This window comes from Corvus cornix, chromosome 4 (genome assembly GCF_000738735.6).
Source record: "Corvus cornix cornix isolate S_Up_H32 chromosome 4, ASM73873v5, whole genome shotgun sequence".
Taxonomy (NCBI): domain Eukaryota; kingdom Metazoa; phylum Chordata; class Aves; order Passeriformes; family Corvidae; genus Corvus; species Corvus cornix.
This window is the reverse complement of record NC_046334.1, coordinates 27,094,494-27,110,853: the sequence shown is the minus strand read 5'-3', so window position 1 is coordinate 27,110,853 and position 16,360 is coordinate 27,094,494. Positions and strand designations below refer to the sequence as shown.

The following is a 16,360-nucleotide window of genomic DNA, read 5'->3' as shown; positions in this document are numbered from 1 at the left end:
TCTGTGTGTAGACCACGTCTCTGTTCAGCAGTGACACAACCTCTGTGTAAGAAGCCAGTACATCAGCTTGGGCTATCCCTGTGCTGAATTCTGCTCTGTCCACAACCAGGAACAGCAGCAGTGATTATAAATTCTTTTGAAGGGTTCAGCTCACCACCTTGTAAGAGCAGGAACTTGCTCACATAACAGAGTTTTTCTGCAGACTCAGATGCCAAACCTTGATTTACAAGACAGCCTTCAATTCCTTATAGGGTTCAGTGTTTTATTATTGAAAACTTAATCAATGCAATAACTCTATTCCCAGTATTGTTTTATTTTATTGAAACAACATACAGCTTACCCACTCTGCATCTGAGGGTAAAGGATGGTATTACACAACCCAGGAAGTGGATGATGAGACAGACTCTGAGAAAACACACAATTCCATCCCTGCAGGCCTCAAGACACTGATTTAAAAACAAAAATACTCCTTATTCACTTATTTCATTCCTTTATCAAAGGGAAGGGCAAAAATATCCTACAGATTCAGAATCTATGTAATTCATCAGATTTAGGTATCAAATCACATTTCATGCAGAAACTATAAATACATAAATAAAAATGTAAACATTGTCTAAAACATTTCATAACATACTGTAATTTGAGAGCAAACTTTGGCTTCAAGCTACCCAGTTAGAAAAAATCCGGTTTCATTGTTATGCGATTAGTTGGCATAATTATTGACTGTGACCAGCTTAACCTGAATACACTTAAAAATAAGTAGAGACTCCATATTTAAAATACATTTTTTTGCTACACTATGTCATAAAGGTAAGATTTACCATGGACTTTCTTCTCATAAAAGGTAGAGCTTTCCCTTTTTAGGTTCATAGTGCAGGCTATTAATGCAGTTATTTTCCCCCAACCCTCAGGGAGCTCTGAGAAGCAAACCATCACTTTACCCTCAAATTATCAATTTCATTTGATACTTTCAAAATAACACGAAGTACAAGCACTTTTTCATGAACCACCTTTTCTGTCTGTCTGCTTCATAAAGATGTCTGGGTTTTGCTGGTTTTGCTTGCTTATGTATTTTTTTGTTTGTTTTCTTTTCTTGTTTTCTCTCTTTTGGTTGCTTAAGCCACACAACGAACTTGGGTGTTACCATATGAGCTTCTGTACTCACGAATGGACATGGCTGCTCTCTGGTGAGTTATGTTGGAGTCAGTTTCTTAGACTAACCAGACCTACTGAATCTCCTTGTGCAGATGCACCTTGTATCAGCTCAGCAGTGCTTTGCTTTTGCTGTAATAGCAGGTATCAGCTCCCAGACACAGTATTTTCACAAGGCTGGAAGATAGTGCTTCTCTGGCTGCTGCCAGCATACGCGAGCTGTGCACACACAAACACTTCTACACTCTGTTAGCATGGCTCGGGAGAAGAGCTGGTAATCAAGCAGCCCGTTTTTCACTCTTCCTCTCTCCCCACAACCCTGAGAAATTTCTCTGCTTTTTATCCAGCAATGCCTCTCCCAGGAGAGAGTAAATCACCCAAGAACTACTGTATGACACTTCACAGGCCCCAAAATACCATCACAGAACAAAGCAAGGCCTCTCTGCTTCCCACTTTTTGACAGCACTTTGTTTTAATAACCACAGTTGGGGAAGTTTACATCCTGTTAGATATTCACGTTCCTTTCTTTGCTTAGTATCAAGGCCTGCTGTGTCCCAGAGATTCCACCATCTTTGCATTAAGAGCATTCCCTTCCCTTTCTCAATGCTTTACTGTGCTCTGGACAGGTCATCTAGCAGGACAGACCATTCACATCACAAGTTTTCACAGCACTGCAAACATCCACCATTAAAAGGAAAGTCTGTGGCCTTGATGGAGGCAAAATATCTGTAATCACCTGAATTTAAATTACCTCGGTCTTCCAGAAACAGGTCCAAATTTCCAGGCTACTTATTTATTTACCCCCGTAAATTAGAGACAAAATCCCATAGATTTGCACAGTCACCTTGGATAAGCTCTAAAATGTTGAGAATCCATGAATCTGCACAATTTGGCTCCAACAGTCACACAGCACAGATACAAATATTAATGTTAGTCTCTTCATATACAGTTTTGCTCTTGTCCACTGAGGAAGAACTGCAACACTTATCTGAGTAGCTGACTGCACTTACAGTAAAGTTCACATGAATTCTGCAAAGGTGAACAAAAGTAGCTTCAAAGAACAGCCCTTCTTACGTATCAGGTAGATGCTGGACTACCAGGAAAGAGGAAAAGAATATCAGAAATCCTGGATCAAATGAAATTAAACCCAGAACATGAGTAGTAAGATACATGCTTTGAAAATCTGGTAAGGCTGTCATTGCCATAATCCCTCAAGTACAGTCACTGTAACATCATTCTTCTTAACTTGGATGAGCTTTTTCTGCATGACATGCTGCTGATTTGAAACACTGGATGTTCCAGCACCTGTGATACCCTAAACAGCAGTCAGAGTCCACAGAGAAAGTGAGGAATTCTTTGCCTAGTCCTTCATACCTCATATTCACTTCTGAAGTATACTACTACTAAAAGAAGTACAAGTACACAACAAGATTTAGTTCAATCACTCTGATGTAATAATGTCAAGGATTTCATCTTCGTTTTGTGCCCCCAAAGCCTGCAAAGAAAAAAAAAAAAAAAGTCAGCTCCCCCATGGCCTTTCCACTGAACTCTCTAGTTCTAAAAAGGCTAAAGGTGGCAAGGGAGACAAGATAAACATATTCACGTGAAATGGAACAGCAAGCAACTGTGGGCTGACTGGCCTGGAAACTATTCTGCTCTTGCAGATTAGACAACCTGCATTCTACAGAGAACATGTCTGTGCATGTTTGCTAGAGAAGGGAAAGCCTTAAATTAATGCACCTTGCCAGTGAAGACAAGCCAAATGCTGGTGGTGCCATGCCCACCGCAGGCCTGTGGGGAATTTCATGCCTCACAATGGTTCCCTACTTCCATAGGGAATGGAAGGAAGGGACATCATTACATGCCACCTACACCAACTGGTAAAATAAAACAAGAGGCTTGTTGAACCTCAACTAACATCTGCATGTTTTTGATAGGTCAAAGTCTCTTGAGCTTCAGGAAATTAAAAGGTGTTTTGCCTTACCAGAAGCAGTTCTTGTTCCTGAACTGCTGCCTTCTGTGGAATTCCTTGAGTACCCGTTCATAGGAGGTGCAGCTGTGGGATCTGTCCACATACTGTGATACGGGGAACGTGGCTGTGCTCTGGCACGAAACAAAGCAGAAGAAAGGCTTCATTAGTGGCCTTAGGAAAAATTAAGAAGATACCATTCCAAACAAGAGAACTGACTGCACCTCCAAGGGAAAACTGTAAGCAGTTATTTCAAAGCTGGAAATGTTTCTATTTAATGTATTTAACACGTTGAGAGCAAGGATACCCAGTGCTGTGATATCATGATCTGTAGACTTTCAAAAGGAAATTAGCTTAGTTCTTCAGAATAAGCAATTCTAACAACTGCAAATGAGGAAATTTTTATCTCTGAAATTTTGACCTTAGATTCTGTCAGACAAGAAAGAAGTTTGAAATCTGAAGTTTAAATGCATTTTGGTATCACCTACATGCCAGCCATGTTTGGCAAGAGAAAACATCCTTCTGTTAACTATTTTGAAAAGGTCATATCAATAACACTAACATATCATGGTCTTTGACTCATTGACTTAAAATTACTTGCTTCCATGGATATGGAATTTCCTGCTGTTGAAATTTACAAATAGCTCTCTCACACTTCCTGGCACCAGCATTTTGAGACACATAATTTCAAAAGCCTAAAATACCAAATTAAACAACAGTGGACCAAAGACTGTTTTAAACAAAAAGAAGCCCAAGTTAGGAAGCTTGTTCATGTATTTGAACTTACTCAGTTACATCTCTAATCTTGAACAACAATTTGTGGCTCCTGAAATGGAGGTTTGTGTAGAAATCAGGGAACTAACCTGTATGTAGATACTACATAAATATAGTGCCTCAACACAAGAGTCATGTATTTAAGACTTAAGAAATAACAGGCCAATAAAAATTTCAACACATTATACCTTAGAAAACTTCTTAGCAGAATGAATATAAGGCTTCTGTTATTAAAAATAGCCCATAACTTTACAATGAAGATGCTTAGCACACTCCTGTCCATAAATCTTACTCTCTAATCTGTTACATTACTACAGGAATAGACTTGATACATATGCAAGTTATTTGATAAATAGAGAAAACTGCTTAGGCTCTGAAGATTTCCTGCAGGAATCTCGTATTTTCTCCAGTGAAACCTAGAATGGCAGCAATTGCTCTCTTTAAACTGTTAATCTAAAAATGATGCATTCTACATGTCTAAAAGTCTATAGCAAATATGGCCATCCAGACTTATTTGAGGACATACGACACTGATACAAGAGACCCATCTACAGATGATTATATGCTTAATATGACTATGTGTGTTTTAAGGCATTCTGCAGATAAATCGTTTAAATGCTCAATTTAAATTTGCAGGACATCATGCCAGGTCAGAGGAAGCAGAATTAAGTACCTCAGTCTTTCCAATTCTTCCTCAGAAACATGTTTGAAATGTCTCTGGTCCTGGTGCTACAAAGAGCTGCTCAAAATTCTTCTAGCAGTAGGATTTTATAGCTTGAATGACACAGGCCTGAAAGCTTAGAAACAATGTCAACATAGTATATGGCATATCCCCTGAAAGCTTAAATGCTTAAAATCTGATAGTATACATATTTTACCTGTAACTGCCTGCCAAGTAGCCTAGCAAGCCTCCTGTTCCTAATCCAGTCCAAAATCCTGGTCCTGAACTGGTTCCATGATGGGAATGCGTTCCGAAGCTGCTGTCATCTTAAACAAAATGAAGATAGGAAGCATCAGTTAGTAATAGCCTAATCCTCAGGCCAGCTGTTGCAACAAGGTTCTCTCCTGTTAGAGATAACGGAAAATTAGAAAACAAACTGTCCTGATTTCAGCAGATTCTTGATCAAGCTTAACTTGAAAGGCCTCATATTTCAGAAAGCAGGAAAACCCACATAAATGAACACTACTGTAAAGAGTTTTATGTTAAAAATCTGCTTCCACTTCATCTCACAGCCCTGATGTTTGCAAAACATAGAAAGAGTCCCTGCCTTCTGATCTATAAACAGACAAGCTAGATTAAAAATAGAAAAGGAAATGAAGAAAGAATAATCTGCTGAAGGTCACAGAGCAGGCCAGAAGCAGATGCAGGAACACAAATCAAGTAGGTAACGCTGTGCGGCGAGCAAACCACAAAGACACAGGGCTCCTAATCTCACTGAGCACAGCTGCACAATCTGAGTCACAGTGGCTCAGTGTAACGCTAACATTACTGGTATTGTTCCTGGTAATCCGAGTCTGGCACTTGTTATCAAAAAGCCAAGCTAACTGCAATCACATTGCAAAGTTTTTATTATGCATGAGTCACCAAGCTTGACAAATACCTTGATGCAACTGCAGGTCGTGGGGGAAGGAGTCGCAAATCTTTTTACATGCGACCTGCGTAACATGAGGTTCTGAGTCAGAACAAATGTCTTCCATTAAAAATGAAGAGAGAAAATACAAACCCAAACTAAAATAATTTTCTCATCTAGCAAAAATCATGGATGCAAGAATAAGCTCAGCCCCAGGCTTAATACATAAGGAAATATATAAAAAGGACTGAAGATAATATTAGGGTGTCCCTGAACCATGCCCACCTGAACAAGTGGGCCAAAGATGACATAGGTAAAAATTACACAGGGCCTGGTTTGTCTTCAAACTGGTATGGGTTGTCTGAAGTCATAGAAGACAAAACAATAATAAAATAATCGGTTTCAGTCTACACCGGATTTGATGTTGAATTTCATTTTGAATTGTGTGGGGAGAAAGATAAACTCTCATTGGGATGATGTACCATTAAATTATGCTGATTTGGAGCAACAACCAAAAAAATGACTTAATTTGCTGCAAAAACAATGCTAATCAGAGATGAACCAACTCATTTGTTTAAAAGCACCATGACCAAACACTGACTCAAAACCCAGTAATTTTTTGTTGAAATATCTAGAGTAAACATTAAGAATCATGTTAAACCACTAACAGAGAGAAAGCAGAATTTAATTAAGATAGTCTAGCTAAACAAGTTTCACAGGACACATTCTGCATGTTAAGGGGATTTAAAATGAGGCAAATTAAATATTAACAGCAATATGTAAACAACATTGCTTTTCATTACTGTCCAGGCTCCAAAAGCCTGATACATTCCTGGAACACATGGACATACATACTCAGAGATATGCTTTTGCTCTGCTCCTGCAGTGTAAGGCAGACACTAAATGCACGAAGTATCCTAACACTTAGTATTTTTAATCTGGCTCCACATTTCAGAGTTTTCCTCCTTACCTTGTCTGAAATCTAAAGAGACATCACTGACATCACATTTTACTAAAAACATCACAAGTTAAACATTATATGGCTCCCAATGTGTATTTTAAGTGTCTCAGTTTTCACCAGTCAAGAAAACATTCTTTCAAGGCCCTGCCCTTGCCCGACTTGACACTCCTGCAAAGAAAAAATGCACTGGGGGCAATTAATTGACAAGGAACTGAACAGAAAAAAATGAAAATAACTCTTCACTGTTTCACCTGAGCCCAGTGTGACAGAGCTGTGTGTCATGACCAGGGCTCTTATTGACCACCACATACAGCCAGTGCCATGCCTACACACGGCCACTGATGCACACACAGACAGACAGACTGACATAACTACATGCAAACATGCAAAAAAACCCCCCAAAATTTGCTATGCCAACAGAAGCAGATTCCCTTTAATCTTCTGGTGCAGGTACAGCTGAAAGTTTCTGCTGAGCACGCCCTGCACTAGGGTATCCAAAAGAATTACACTGCACCCTCTGTTGGCCAAGCTGCTTAAGTAAAACTTGGAAAAAGCATTAATAACCATTATTAAAATATAAACTTTTGACTAAGTAAACTTAATCCTTGCTATGTATTTTCTTGCCAAAACCTCTTCTCTATTTTACAAAAAAAAAAAAAAAAAAAAAAAATTATGTAAGTTGTGAGAATGTAATTTAAGTTCCAGCGCTGTGAGTAGCTGGCATGTTTACAGCCAGTTAAATGAGTTAGTCAGACACCAGATGAGCAATGTTTATTTCCCTGAGACACTATGAGGAAGACCATTTGTTATGTGACAGAACTCACCAGTTTTCTGGGAAAAGAAAAACTGCCTCTTTTCCCAGCAGCAGCCTTGTCACTGCTTTTGTAATTTTCAACTTCAGAGGAAAGGCCCCACATGAGATTCAGATGCTGTACCCGCTAATGACTGTCCACAGACACTGTTCTTTGCTCTGGGAACCAGATCTTTCAGCTGCTGGGACTACACTGAAGCACTGCTAAACAGAGGACTGGCACATGATACTCAACTCCATCAACTGCTTTGTGAATGAAATCAGGGCTGAAAGACCCTTCTGTAAAGTTTCAAAGTGCTCCTTTGGCATGGTTTTGTTTCCGGCTGTGTAAGACCATTCTCTTTTCCAGATTACCTATGACAATCATTCCCCCTGTCACAATCCTGCTATTTCACAGGTGATGAAAAGAATGCTTGCAGAGCATGGGGAGATGGCTTTTCAAAGGTTCAAAGGGCAGCCAGCCCTGAAAGCCTGTGGAACACCAAGCCCTTATTTCCTCTTTTGAACAAAGAGCAGAATGCAAAGCTGGCCATAGGCTCTGCAGGCCAATTCGGCAGTCACCTGCAAATGCTGTGGTTTTAACTCTATCCCACCTTCCCTTACCACACATAAAACAGGACAATCCTGCTTGCTCTTTTGAATGCTGTAAATGGCTCAGAGCCCTACCTGTGAAGGTGGACTTAAAACCAGGAGGAGGAGGTGCCTGCTGACTCTGCCAGAAGGGCCGAGAGAACCCATCACTGTCCCCAGAATTCTGCTGAGACTGCTGGTTGTTGCTGAGGAAGAACTTGTATACTCCAAAAGCAAGAATGAGAAGAACAATTACAACAATTGCTCCAGAACCAGAATCAGAATAATCTTTCCTTGACTGGTAATAGCTAGAGCCAAAGCTTCCGGAGTTCTTCACTTTCCTTTCACCTTCCTCAGTCAGCTCCAGCCTGAACAGCAAACTACAGGAGCCTCTTAGGATGTAAGGATCATCCGGGTAATCGTAGCCTTCACAGCTCACTTCTAGTTGTCCAAAACGGTATGCATTTTCCAAATCTGCTTTGCACTGCCACTGAAAAATAAACACAATACAAAGTAAAACGTACTGCCCCAGAGATGAAAACACCTGTCTGCTTCTCCAAATACGCCCTGAAATAACAAATCATCTAAGAGGCATAGAGTAAGACATTTCTGTGCACTCCTATTTTGAAAGGAGTAGGAATTTGATGTTCAAATGAATTTTAAATCCTAAAACTTAAATTAAAAAAAAAAAATCTTATCTTTCAGAACACTGAAGAGTTACAACTCTAGAAGATTTCAGTTCTTCACTGAACAGGTTTTTCAAATATCCTTTCTTTAGATACAGCAGTACTTCTAAAAACATGCTGTACCCTGTGCAACAGCTACTTAATAAATGCCTGTCCTGTGCAAACTCGATGGCAGCTCCAAAAATGTAATGCGTGAGCCTGAAATCCAGTGCACCCTATTCCATTTCTGTCTGTGCAGAAATCAAGAGAAACTGGGACAGACATCATTAGGCATCCATGTGCAACACTTAACAATTATACTGGGGATTCTCTGGTTGAATGTAGGTGGATCCTCAACCTCATGTTTCCTTGAGGTACCCAAACACAGGGATCTCTAATGGCACATGGCATGTATTTTGGAGAGGAAATAAAAAAGTAGTCATTTCTAACTTAATAATTCAGGACAGCAGCACCAACTGTCAATTCAGATTTGACTGTTCTTTCACAATACTGTATCAGTTTTAACAATTACTTTCAGCCTTGTTTCCTGGTTATCCATTGACAGGATCCTTGGTAACAGCTAACAAAACAGAGGGTCATGACAATTTACTGACTAGCACTCACATCCTAAGGAGCAAGAAAAAGTCAGGCAAGTCTGAAATTTAGTTTTTAAAAGGTAGAGCAAATATTCAGAAGCCCTTTCCATGCTAATAAAAAATGGAAATCCACAAAGCAATAACAATTCAAGAGCATCCTCTGGGGTTTGCAAGAGTTTGATTTTATAAACTCAAGCATCATTTTATTTAAAACCAACAAAGGTTTTCTATGCCATGCTTTTACATTAGCTCCTTCAAAGATATTTCAAACATACACCTACAGCAGTTATGGAAAATCCAAATCTAAAAGTATTTAGATTAAGTTTTAGCTGCAAGAGTTCATGTAACAAAAAGCACCTGAACTGACAACCTAGCTCATTACTCTTTTTTCCTTCAGAACTTACCAGCTTGGGGGAAGGTGATTTCATAAACAGTTTAACAAGTTTTAAACAGTTACCTGTACATCATAGCCATCCCATCCTTTGTTGTAACACTGAACAACCTCAGGGACACGGGAACACCCCGCAGAGCCTCCTGTGCACTGGAGCTGAGGGAGTGCGGCTGTCCGCCTGGATGTCGTGTATTGCCCTCTGTGGAAAGTGAGCACCTGAACATCCCGCAGCAGAACCTTCCCTGAAACAGGCAGCACAAAGAATCACAGAAGCCATTAGGCTGGAAAAGACCTCTGCGATCATAGAGTTTAACCTCAATAAACAAGCCCTACCACGTCAACCGGACCATGGCACGGAGTACCACGTCCAGCCTTTCCCTAAACACTCCAGGGACTCTAGCACCATCCTGGGCAGCCCATTCCAATATTTAATCACCCTTCCTGTGAAAAAATTCTTCCTAGTGCTTGTCAGCGCTTGTGCAGGTGCACTCCTCTTGCCTACAAGGGCCTCCTCTCAGGAAAAAGCTGCAGATACAGAGACCGACGCAGTAAGCCTGCATCTTTACGAGAGAAAGCTCTAGGAAGCATCAGACATCCAGAGGGAAACATGGCAGAGCTCCCCATTTCCTTCCGAGGCGGCTCTGGGCTACTCCTCGCATACAGACAGCCACCACTGACCGCAGTGCGGGATTACTGCTGCGACACAAGCCGATACAGAGGGAGCCCAAACCCAAACGCCTTCCTAGCGCGGACTGCGGCACAAGCCCTTCTTCCCCCGTGCCGCCCGCCGCTAAACCGGCAGCACTGCGCAGCGCCGGGCCGCGAGAAGCCGCCGACGCTCTGGGAGAGGCGGCAGGGGCGGCTGAGGCCGCATGAGGCCCCCTCATCCCGCGGGTCTCACCCGGTCGGTCCCAGCCCAGCACGGGTCCCGCGGCGGCGCAGAGCAGCAGCAGAAGGAGCGGCGCAGGGCCCGCCATGGCAGCACCGATGCCCATCAGCCTCCACCCAGGGCGCGGCCGCCCGCGCCGGAACGGGCGGGGCCCGGGGAGAAGCCCCGCCCCCAATGCGCCGCGGGGCCAATGGGCGGCCAGGGCGCGGCGCTTCCCGCGCTCCGCGCAGGGGGCGGGGCCGCCGCCGGCGGCCCTGCGCGCGCCACGTGTGAGCGTCACGGGGCAGGACCGGGAGGGGCGGGGCACGGCCCTCCCCCCCGGCGGAAGCGGCTTCCGCTTCCGCGCGGCACTTCCGCTTCCCGGCGCGCGCCTCTGGGGTGCCGCGCGGTTGGCGGGACGGGCGGCGCCATGGCCGGGATCAAAGGTGCGCGCGGCGGGGCGCGGCGGCCGCCCGGTAACGGCGGGAGCACGCGGCCCGCGCGGGGAGGGGCCGGGCGGGCCCCCGGGCGGGAGGGGCCGGGAGCCGCCGCGGGAGCCCGAGTGTCCCCGCTCCGCCGGGCGGGCGGGGCTGCGCTGAGCCCCGCGTTTGTTTGCGGGCTGCGGTCGGTGTGTGACACGGTGCGCTGTACCCTTCATGTTGGTTCGATCTGTTCTCGTTGTAGCTCTGATCAGCCTGTCCTTTGGGGGAGCGGTCGGACTGATGTTCTTGATGCTCGGATGTGCCCTTCCCCAGTACAAGTACCGTGCACTCTCTTTCTGTTCTGCATTTCTTTTTTGTGTGTCTGTAGCTTCACAGTAATCCGGCTTCCATAATGGTGGATTGATAAGTCCTCTCTCTGTAGGAGACGCCTTAGGTTTTTTGGGTGGGGTTTTGGGGGATTTTGTTTTGGTTGGTTGGGCTTTCTTGGCTTTTACTTCAAAAGACTGGGGTGGGAAAAAAAAGCACCATTCAGGATTTAATTAACCCTAAAAAGTAATGGCAGCAGAAGTTAAACTACCAGGCCTGGCTGCAAACTGTGAAAGGATGTGCTGCCCTGAGTGTCTCGACTGGTGTCCCGCTGTGGCTGACAGGCAGACAGCAGCATCTCCTGAGGTGGGCGGCAAGTGTGTGTTATCCAGGGAAGCACGTGCCTTTTCTGTGGCTGCCTAGTGATAGCTGGGCTGTCAGTGACCATCAGGTGGATCCTTGGCTGTGTCCCACACTGGTAATGTAGCATCTCGAGTAATTGCAGCTGCTATCTGTACTTTCCCTACATTGATTCCTATCTCTTAGCTTTCCGGAGATACCCAGTAGCAGACCAGGTGTTAAGGTAGTAAGGCCTATGGCTTTGACTCTTTGCAAGTGAATGCTGATTTTACAGAAAATATTTTAAATTTACTTATTCAGTGTTGAATAAATACTAGATATCCTGTTATTGGTTGTGAATTGCAGTTCTCTACATATATGACTAGAATTCTTATGCCAGCTTTCTCTTGTTACAAAACCATTGCTAGTGGCACAAACGCTTAGGAAGGAGACCCTTATGCGGTTTCCCTTCAAACAATGCAGTAAAGTTTTACTGAAACAATGTGCACTTGTGTTTGTGTGCCTGAGAAATCTAGTCTGGGGCGCTGCAAGCAACAAAGCAAAGTGTTGCCAAATATGGTGGTGTACTTCTTGTAGGTTTCTGCCGGTTGCACTCAGATTTAAAAAAAAAAAAGAAAGTCTTGGTTCCCTGCAGTGACTGAGTATGGGCTGGGAACAATACTCTGCTCCATCTGTGCACTGAAAGCTTATTGACAAAATGATGTAAGGGCCCTGTGATGGTATCTCTGCAATTCTTAAGTACAGCTGATAGGATAAACTTGGAGTTAAGCTCACCTTGTGAGGTGGCATTAGATTTAGGCTTGCTTTATGAATATCCTGTTAGTGAGCTCTGCTGCCGTTGAGGTCAGCCGAAGCCACTCACAAACAGTCTGTTGGATAAATGTCAGCTCATTTCAAGGCAAAGGATTTGCCTTCTCTGGGTTTGTCTGTCTTTCTTAAATGGGGATGCTGGATGGGGAAAAGTGCATTGATTTTAGGAGGAGCAGGAAGTAAATCCAGTTAACTAAAACTTTTCTTCTCCTTTCTTTTTCAGCCAGTACTGGCCACTGTTTGTTCTGTTTTTTTACATCCTTTCCCCTATCCCATACTGCATAGCAAGAAGATTGGTAGATGACACAGATGCTACAAGTAATGCCTGCAAGGAGTTAGCAATATTCCTTACAACAGGCATTGTGGTCTCAGCGTTTGGGCTGCCCATAGTGTTTGCAAGAGCAGAACTGGTTAGTAATATTTCAAGCTGTGATCGCTTTTTCATTTTTTTTTTCTAGAAAACTTCGTTCTTCGTGTTTGTTTGTTTGTTTTTTAATTGAAGGTAAAGCTTTCATGCACTAAATAATTCTTATAATTCCATACTTTTGGAACCAGAATAAGAGTTCTTTTGGCAAGAAAAATCAATACAGAAACAGGAGCATGGCAGACCATTGTGATTGCCAATTGCTTCACGTGGTCATGGAATAAAGCCTAACAAAGCAATGCAGAGAAAATGAGACAGAAAATACTGTGAAAACTTAACAGGGAAGTAACCAAATATAGAAGTGTAAAGAGTACTTTGAAGACAGTTTGTGGAATAGTTGGGCTAAAGCAGCATGAATAAACAAACAAACAAAAAAAATGCATTTTTGTACTGACTGTAAATGATATTGGTGTAATTTTTAAAAACTTCCAGGTTCTCATTACGTACTTCCTGGTATACAGCTTTTCACTAAAATACTTTAAAAGTTCACTTTTAAAGTGGATGTCAGAAGGCACTACCAAGTCAAAAAACATGGGGTGCACTTTCATAAATGTCTTTAGGCAAGAAGAGTTCAAATGGGCAGTTTGAATGCCTCACATTCTTTGCATAATCCACTTACTCTCCTGTGAAAACATCCACCTCCTTTTTTGTTGCTGGGGTTTTGAAGACCTTAAATATCTGTTTTAAACAGTCTTACAGCATAGCTGGGCTGCAGATGTGTTTGATGCTGTTGTCTAGCCTTACTCTACATACCAAACCAGTTGAGCCTGCTAGCCTGTGCTTTGAGTACAGCTGGGAGAAACTTGCAGTGCTGCTTGGCTGGCTGTGAATTTGTCAAGTAATTTTGGGTAAACCCAGCCTGCTCGGTGTAAGCACAAGTAATGAGACATTGCCTCTTGCATCATGGACATGTTACTGAACTTTGTTGAGAATGGGACAATAAGATGTTACCTTTTGTCTTGTTAGGGTTCAACTCCAAACGTGTCTAACTGAATTCCCCCTGTTCACAGATTTACTGGGGCGCGTGTGCACTCGTTCTTACCGGGAATACAGTCATCTTTGCCACGATCCTAGGATTTTTCTTGGTCTTTGGCAGCAATGACGACTTCAGCTGGCAGCAGTGGTGAAAGGAAGATAAGAGAACTATCCACAGGCATCTTGTCATGCAGTGGCCATCCATACAAATGAGAGAATGGGCAATAAAGAGAAGTAGCGTAGCAAGCCTCTTGAGTATTCTAGATGCTCCTTTTGACATTGTTCGTTCTGAGTGTACTACTGTTGCTGACAGGGTTTCTACGTTTTTATGAAGTGGAGAGATGATTGATTTCATTTTTACCTATGGTATGTTTTTAGGTGCTCTCTTGGTTTAAAATTGTTATCCTTCTGTCCAATGTTTTATGTGAAGCTTTAAACCAGGAACAACATTTAAACATAGTTTCAAAGATTTAAAGTTGGGGGGTTTTGGTGGGTTTTTTTTGGTTTTCTTTTTGTTTTTTAAGTTAAGCATTAATACTATGTTTCAATTTTTTTTTTTAATACCAGGATTAAATTATATACAAGCTGAATGGAGGTAAAAGATTGTCCACCACCATTGCCAATTACCAGATCAATAGATTGTTGTTATATTTTAGCAGAGGCAAGGTGGGTTGGAGAGTACCGGTTGCAGATTTTCTTCTGCCCATACCTCAGACTGGGTGATGAATGTTGATAGCCTTCATTTCAAGAGAAGGCTGAGGAGCAGGTAGAGTTATCTGGGAGAAGAGTCCTAAATTTTAACACCACTAGCTCTTTTACCTGCTTTGTTACCGATTCTGTGGATGTGACATTCAAATACTCTGTAAATGTATTGATGCTGACATACAAAACAAGTGTATTGTAGGGGAAGAGAAAATGATGTTTAAATTCCATTTTTTAAAAGAAGTATCTTTTGAACTCTTTCTATTTATAAGTATTGTAGGGTTTTGAAGTTTTATGTCAACTTTTTACCACAAAGATGGTAAAATGTTCATTTATGGAACTACTGGTCTGTGTTAATTTGAAGCATATACAAAGCTATTTCCTCCTCCCCCTTTTTAATTTATTTTATACATAGCATATATATATATAAATATATAATAAAACAGCTTTTAAAATGTAGATTAAAACTTTGTGTTAAACTTGCCTGAGTTTTTCCCCCCCTTTTTTTTTGGTTTTTTTTTTCCCCCCCTCAATGCAGCTGAGGCACGACTTTTTCGGAAGTCACTGGCTGAACTGATGTCACTGACTGTTTTTAAGTTCTTATGCACTATTGGTTAATAAGATTTACTGTTATGTCTGTAACTGTAGCTTGTGTTCTGTAAGATTGCACATGTAGCTTCAAGTATTTAAGACAAGTTTTCTGCATACCTCTCAATTGTCCGGATTTTTTGTTTGAATAAATCTGCCATTAGACATTCCATCACAACACAGTTAATGAGTACCACTTAACCAGGTTTTCCTGTACCATGTGCAGTGATGACCTTGACCAAACTTACTTCTAAACTTTTTATTTTTCAGTTCTTTAAAAATAAGTCTATGAAACTTAACCATGTAGAATTAAAAGCTGACAGTTGCTTAGGTTTTGCTTAACAGTATGAAAAGGCACAGAACTGCAGGTCTTAGCTGTCGTAGTTGTGTGTGGATGCAAACAAAGTATAAAGCTTGCATATATATATATATATATGTGTATATATATATGTTCATAAATATATATGGATATATACAAAGTCTGGTAGTAATGGGGTGTGCTCCAGGAACCGGTACTGGCAGGTGGGACCAGCAGGGGTGTAGGTACCTACACACGCTGCTTTGTTAATGTCCTGTGTGTGAAACAGAGGAACAAGCAGGTACCAAGGCTCCAGTGCAGAAGCCAGTCCAAAGGAGACAGTATTTCAAGCATAGACAAGTGCTTCACCAGGCTGCCTGTGATGGTGGTGTTTGGAGCTGCACGAGGGCTGTAGGATCATGTGTTTCTTCCCCTTTTTCAGCAAGATTTCTGCACCCAGGCCCCCAGTACAATGGAGGCTTCAGAAAATCTTGAAAACCAGTGGCTAAAGTTGCAGTCCTCTACAGTCCTTACAAAGGAAGAATGCCTAGGACTTGTACAAATATGAATCTGTTACCTATTTCTTTTTCATGGTGAGGAACTGTTTTCTCCTTCATTCCTGAAGCCACGTGATGCTATTTTCCGGATCACTGGTCATGGAGCTGACTGTGTATGTATCAATGGTGCATTTTTTGTTTGTTAATTGCATTACAGCACTCCCTCCTTGCTTGCACACCAAGTACATGCAGTATTGCTCTGATTTATGAGCGAGACACTTGAGAGGTATGATCCTTCCATATAATATGCACTGAGATTGTGTTACCATCCTTCTAGAGGGAAAAACTTCGAGCGATACAAATTTTAAATAGCAATCTTGAGTTCTGTATGTTTAATCAAAAATACTCTAATAAAAAGAGTATTTTGTTTAAAGTATTAATTGTTCTTTCTCCAATGTGGTTGTCATTCCTGTGGAAGAGATGACACTGGATTGCTCACTAGTCCTTCAGAGTGAGTATTTGTGTTGTTTACCTGGGACTACTCTATAAAGAGGGGCTCCAGTGTCCCAAGTTGCACTGAGCTGACTTTTTTGGTCATATCTCACATGCCAGTTTTTTCTGCAGTTTCT

At 42.1% G+C, this 16,360-nt stretch overlaps 2 protein-coding genes across 2 annotated transcripts; one reads left to right on the top strand and one right to left on the bottom strand.

The window, feature by feature from the left end:
- Positions 1 to 248: 248 nt before the first annotated feature.
- On the bottom strand, positions 249 to 10,516 carry SARAF (store-operated calcium entry associated regulatory factor). Its single transcript, XM_039551117.1, has 6 exons — positions 10,362 to 10,516; positions 9,527 to 9,702; positions 7,905 to 8,298; positions 4,774 to 4,882; positions 3,137 to 3,255; positions 249 to 2,647 (listed from the first exon to the last, which is right to left on the bottom strand). The coding sequence occupies exons 1-6, from the start codon at positions 10,453 to 10,455 to the stop codon at positions 2,622 to 2,624; spliced, it is 918 nt and encodes a 305-aa protein (XP_039407051.1). The 5' UTR covers positions 10,456 to 10,516; the 3' UTR covers positions 249 to 2,621.
- Positions 10,517 to 10,664: 148 nt separating this feature from the next.
- On the top strand, positions 10,665 to 16,167 carry LEPROTL1 (leptin receptor overlapping transcript like 1). Its single transcript, XM_039551309.1, has 4 exons — positions 10,665 to 10,774; positions 11,013 to 11,088; positions 12,471 to 12,657; positions 13,682 to 16,167. Exons 1-4 carry the CDS (start codon positions 10,759 to 10,761, stop codon positions 13,796 to 13,798), a joined length of 396 nt encoding a protein of 131 aa, XP_039407243.1. The 5' UTR covers positions 10,665 to 10,758; the 3' UTR covers positions 13,799 to 16,167.
- Positions 16,168 to 16,360: the final 193 nt, after the last annotated feature.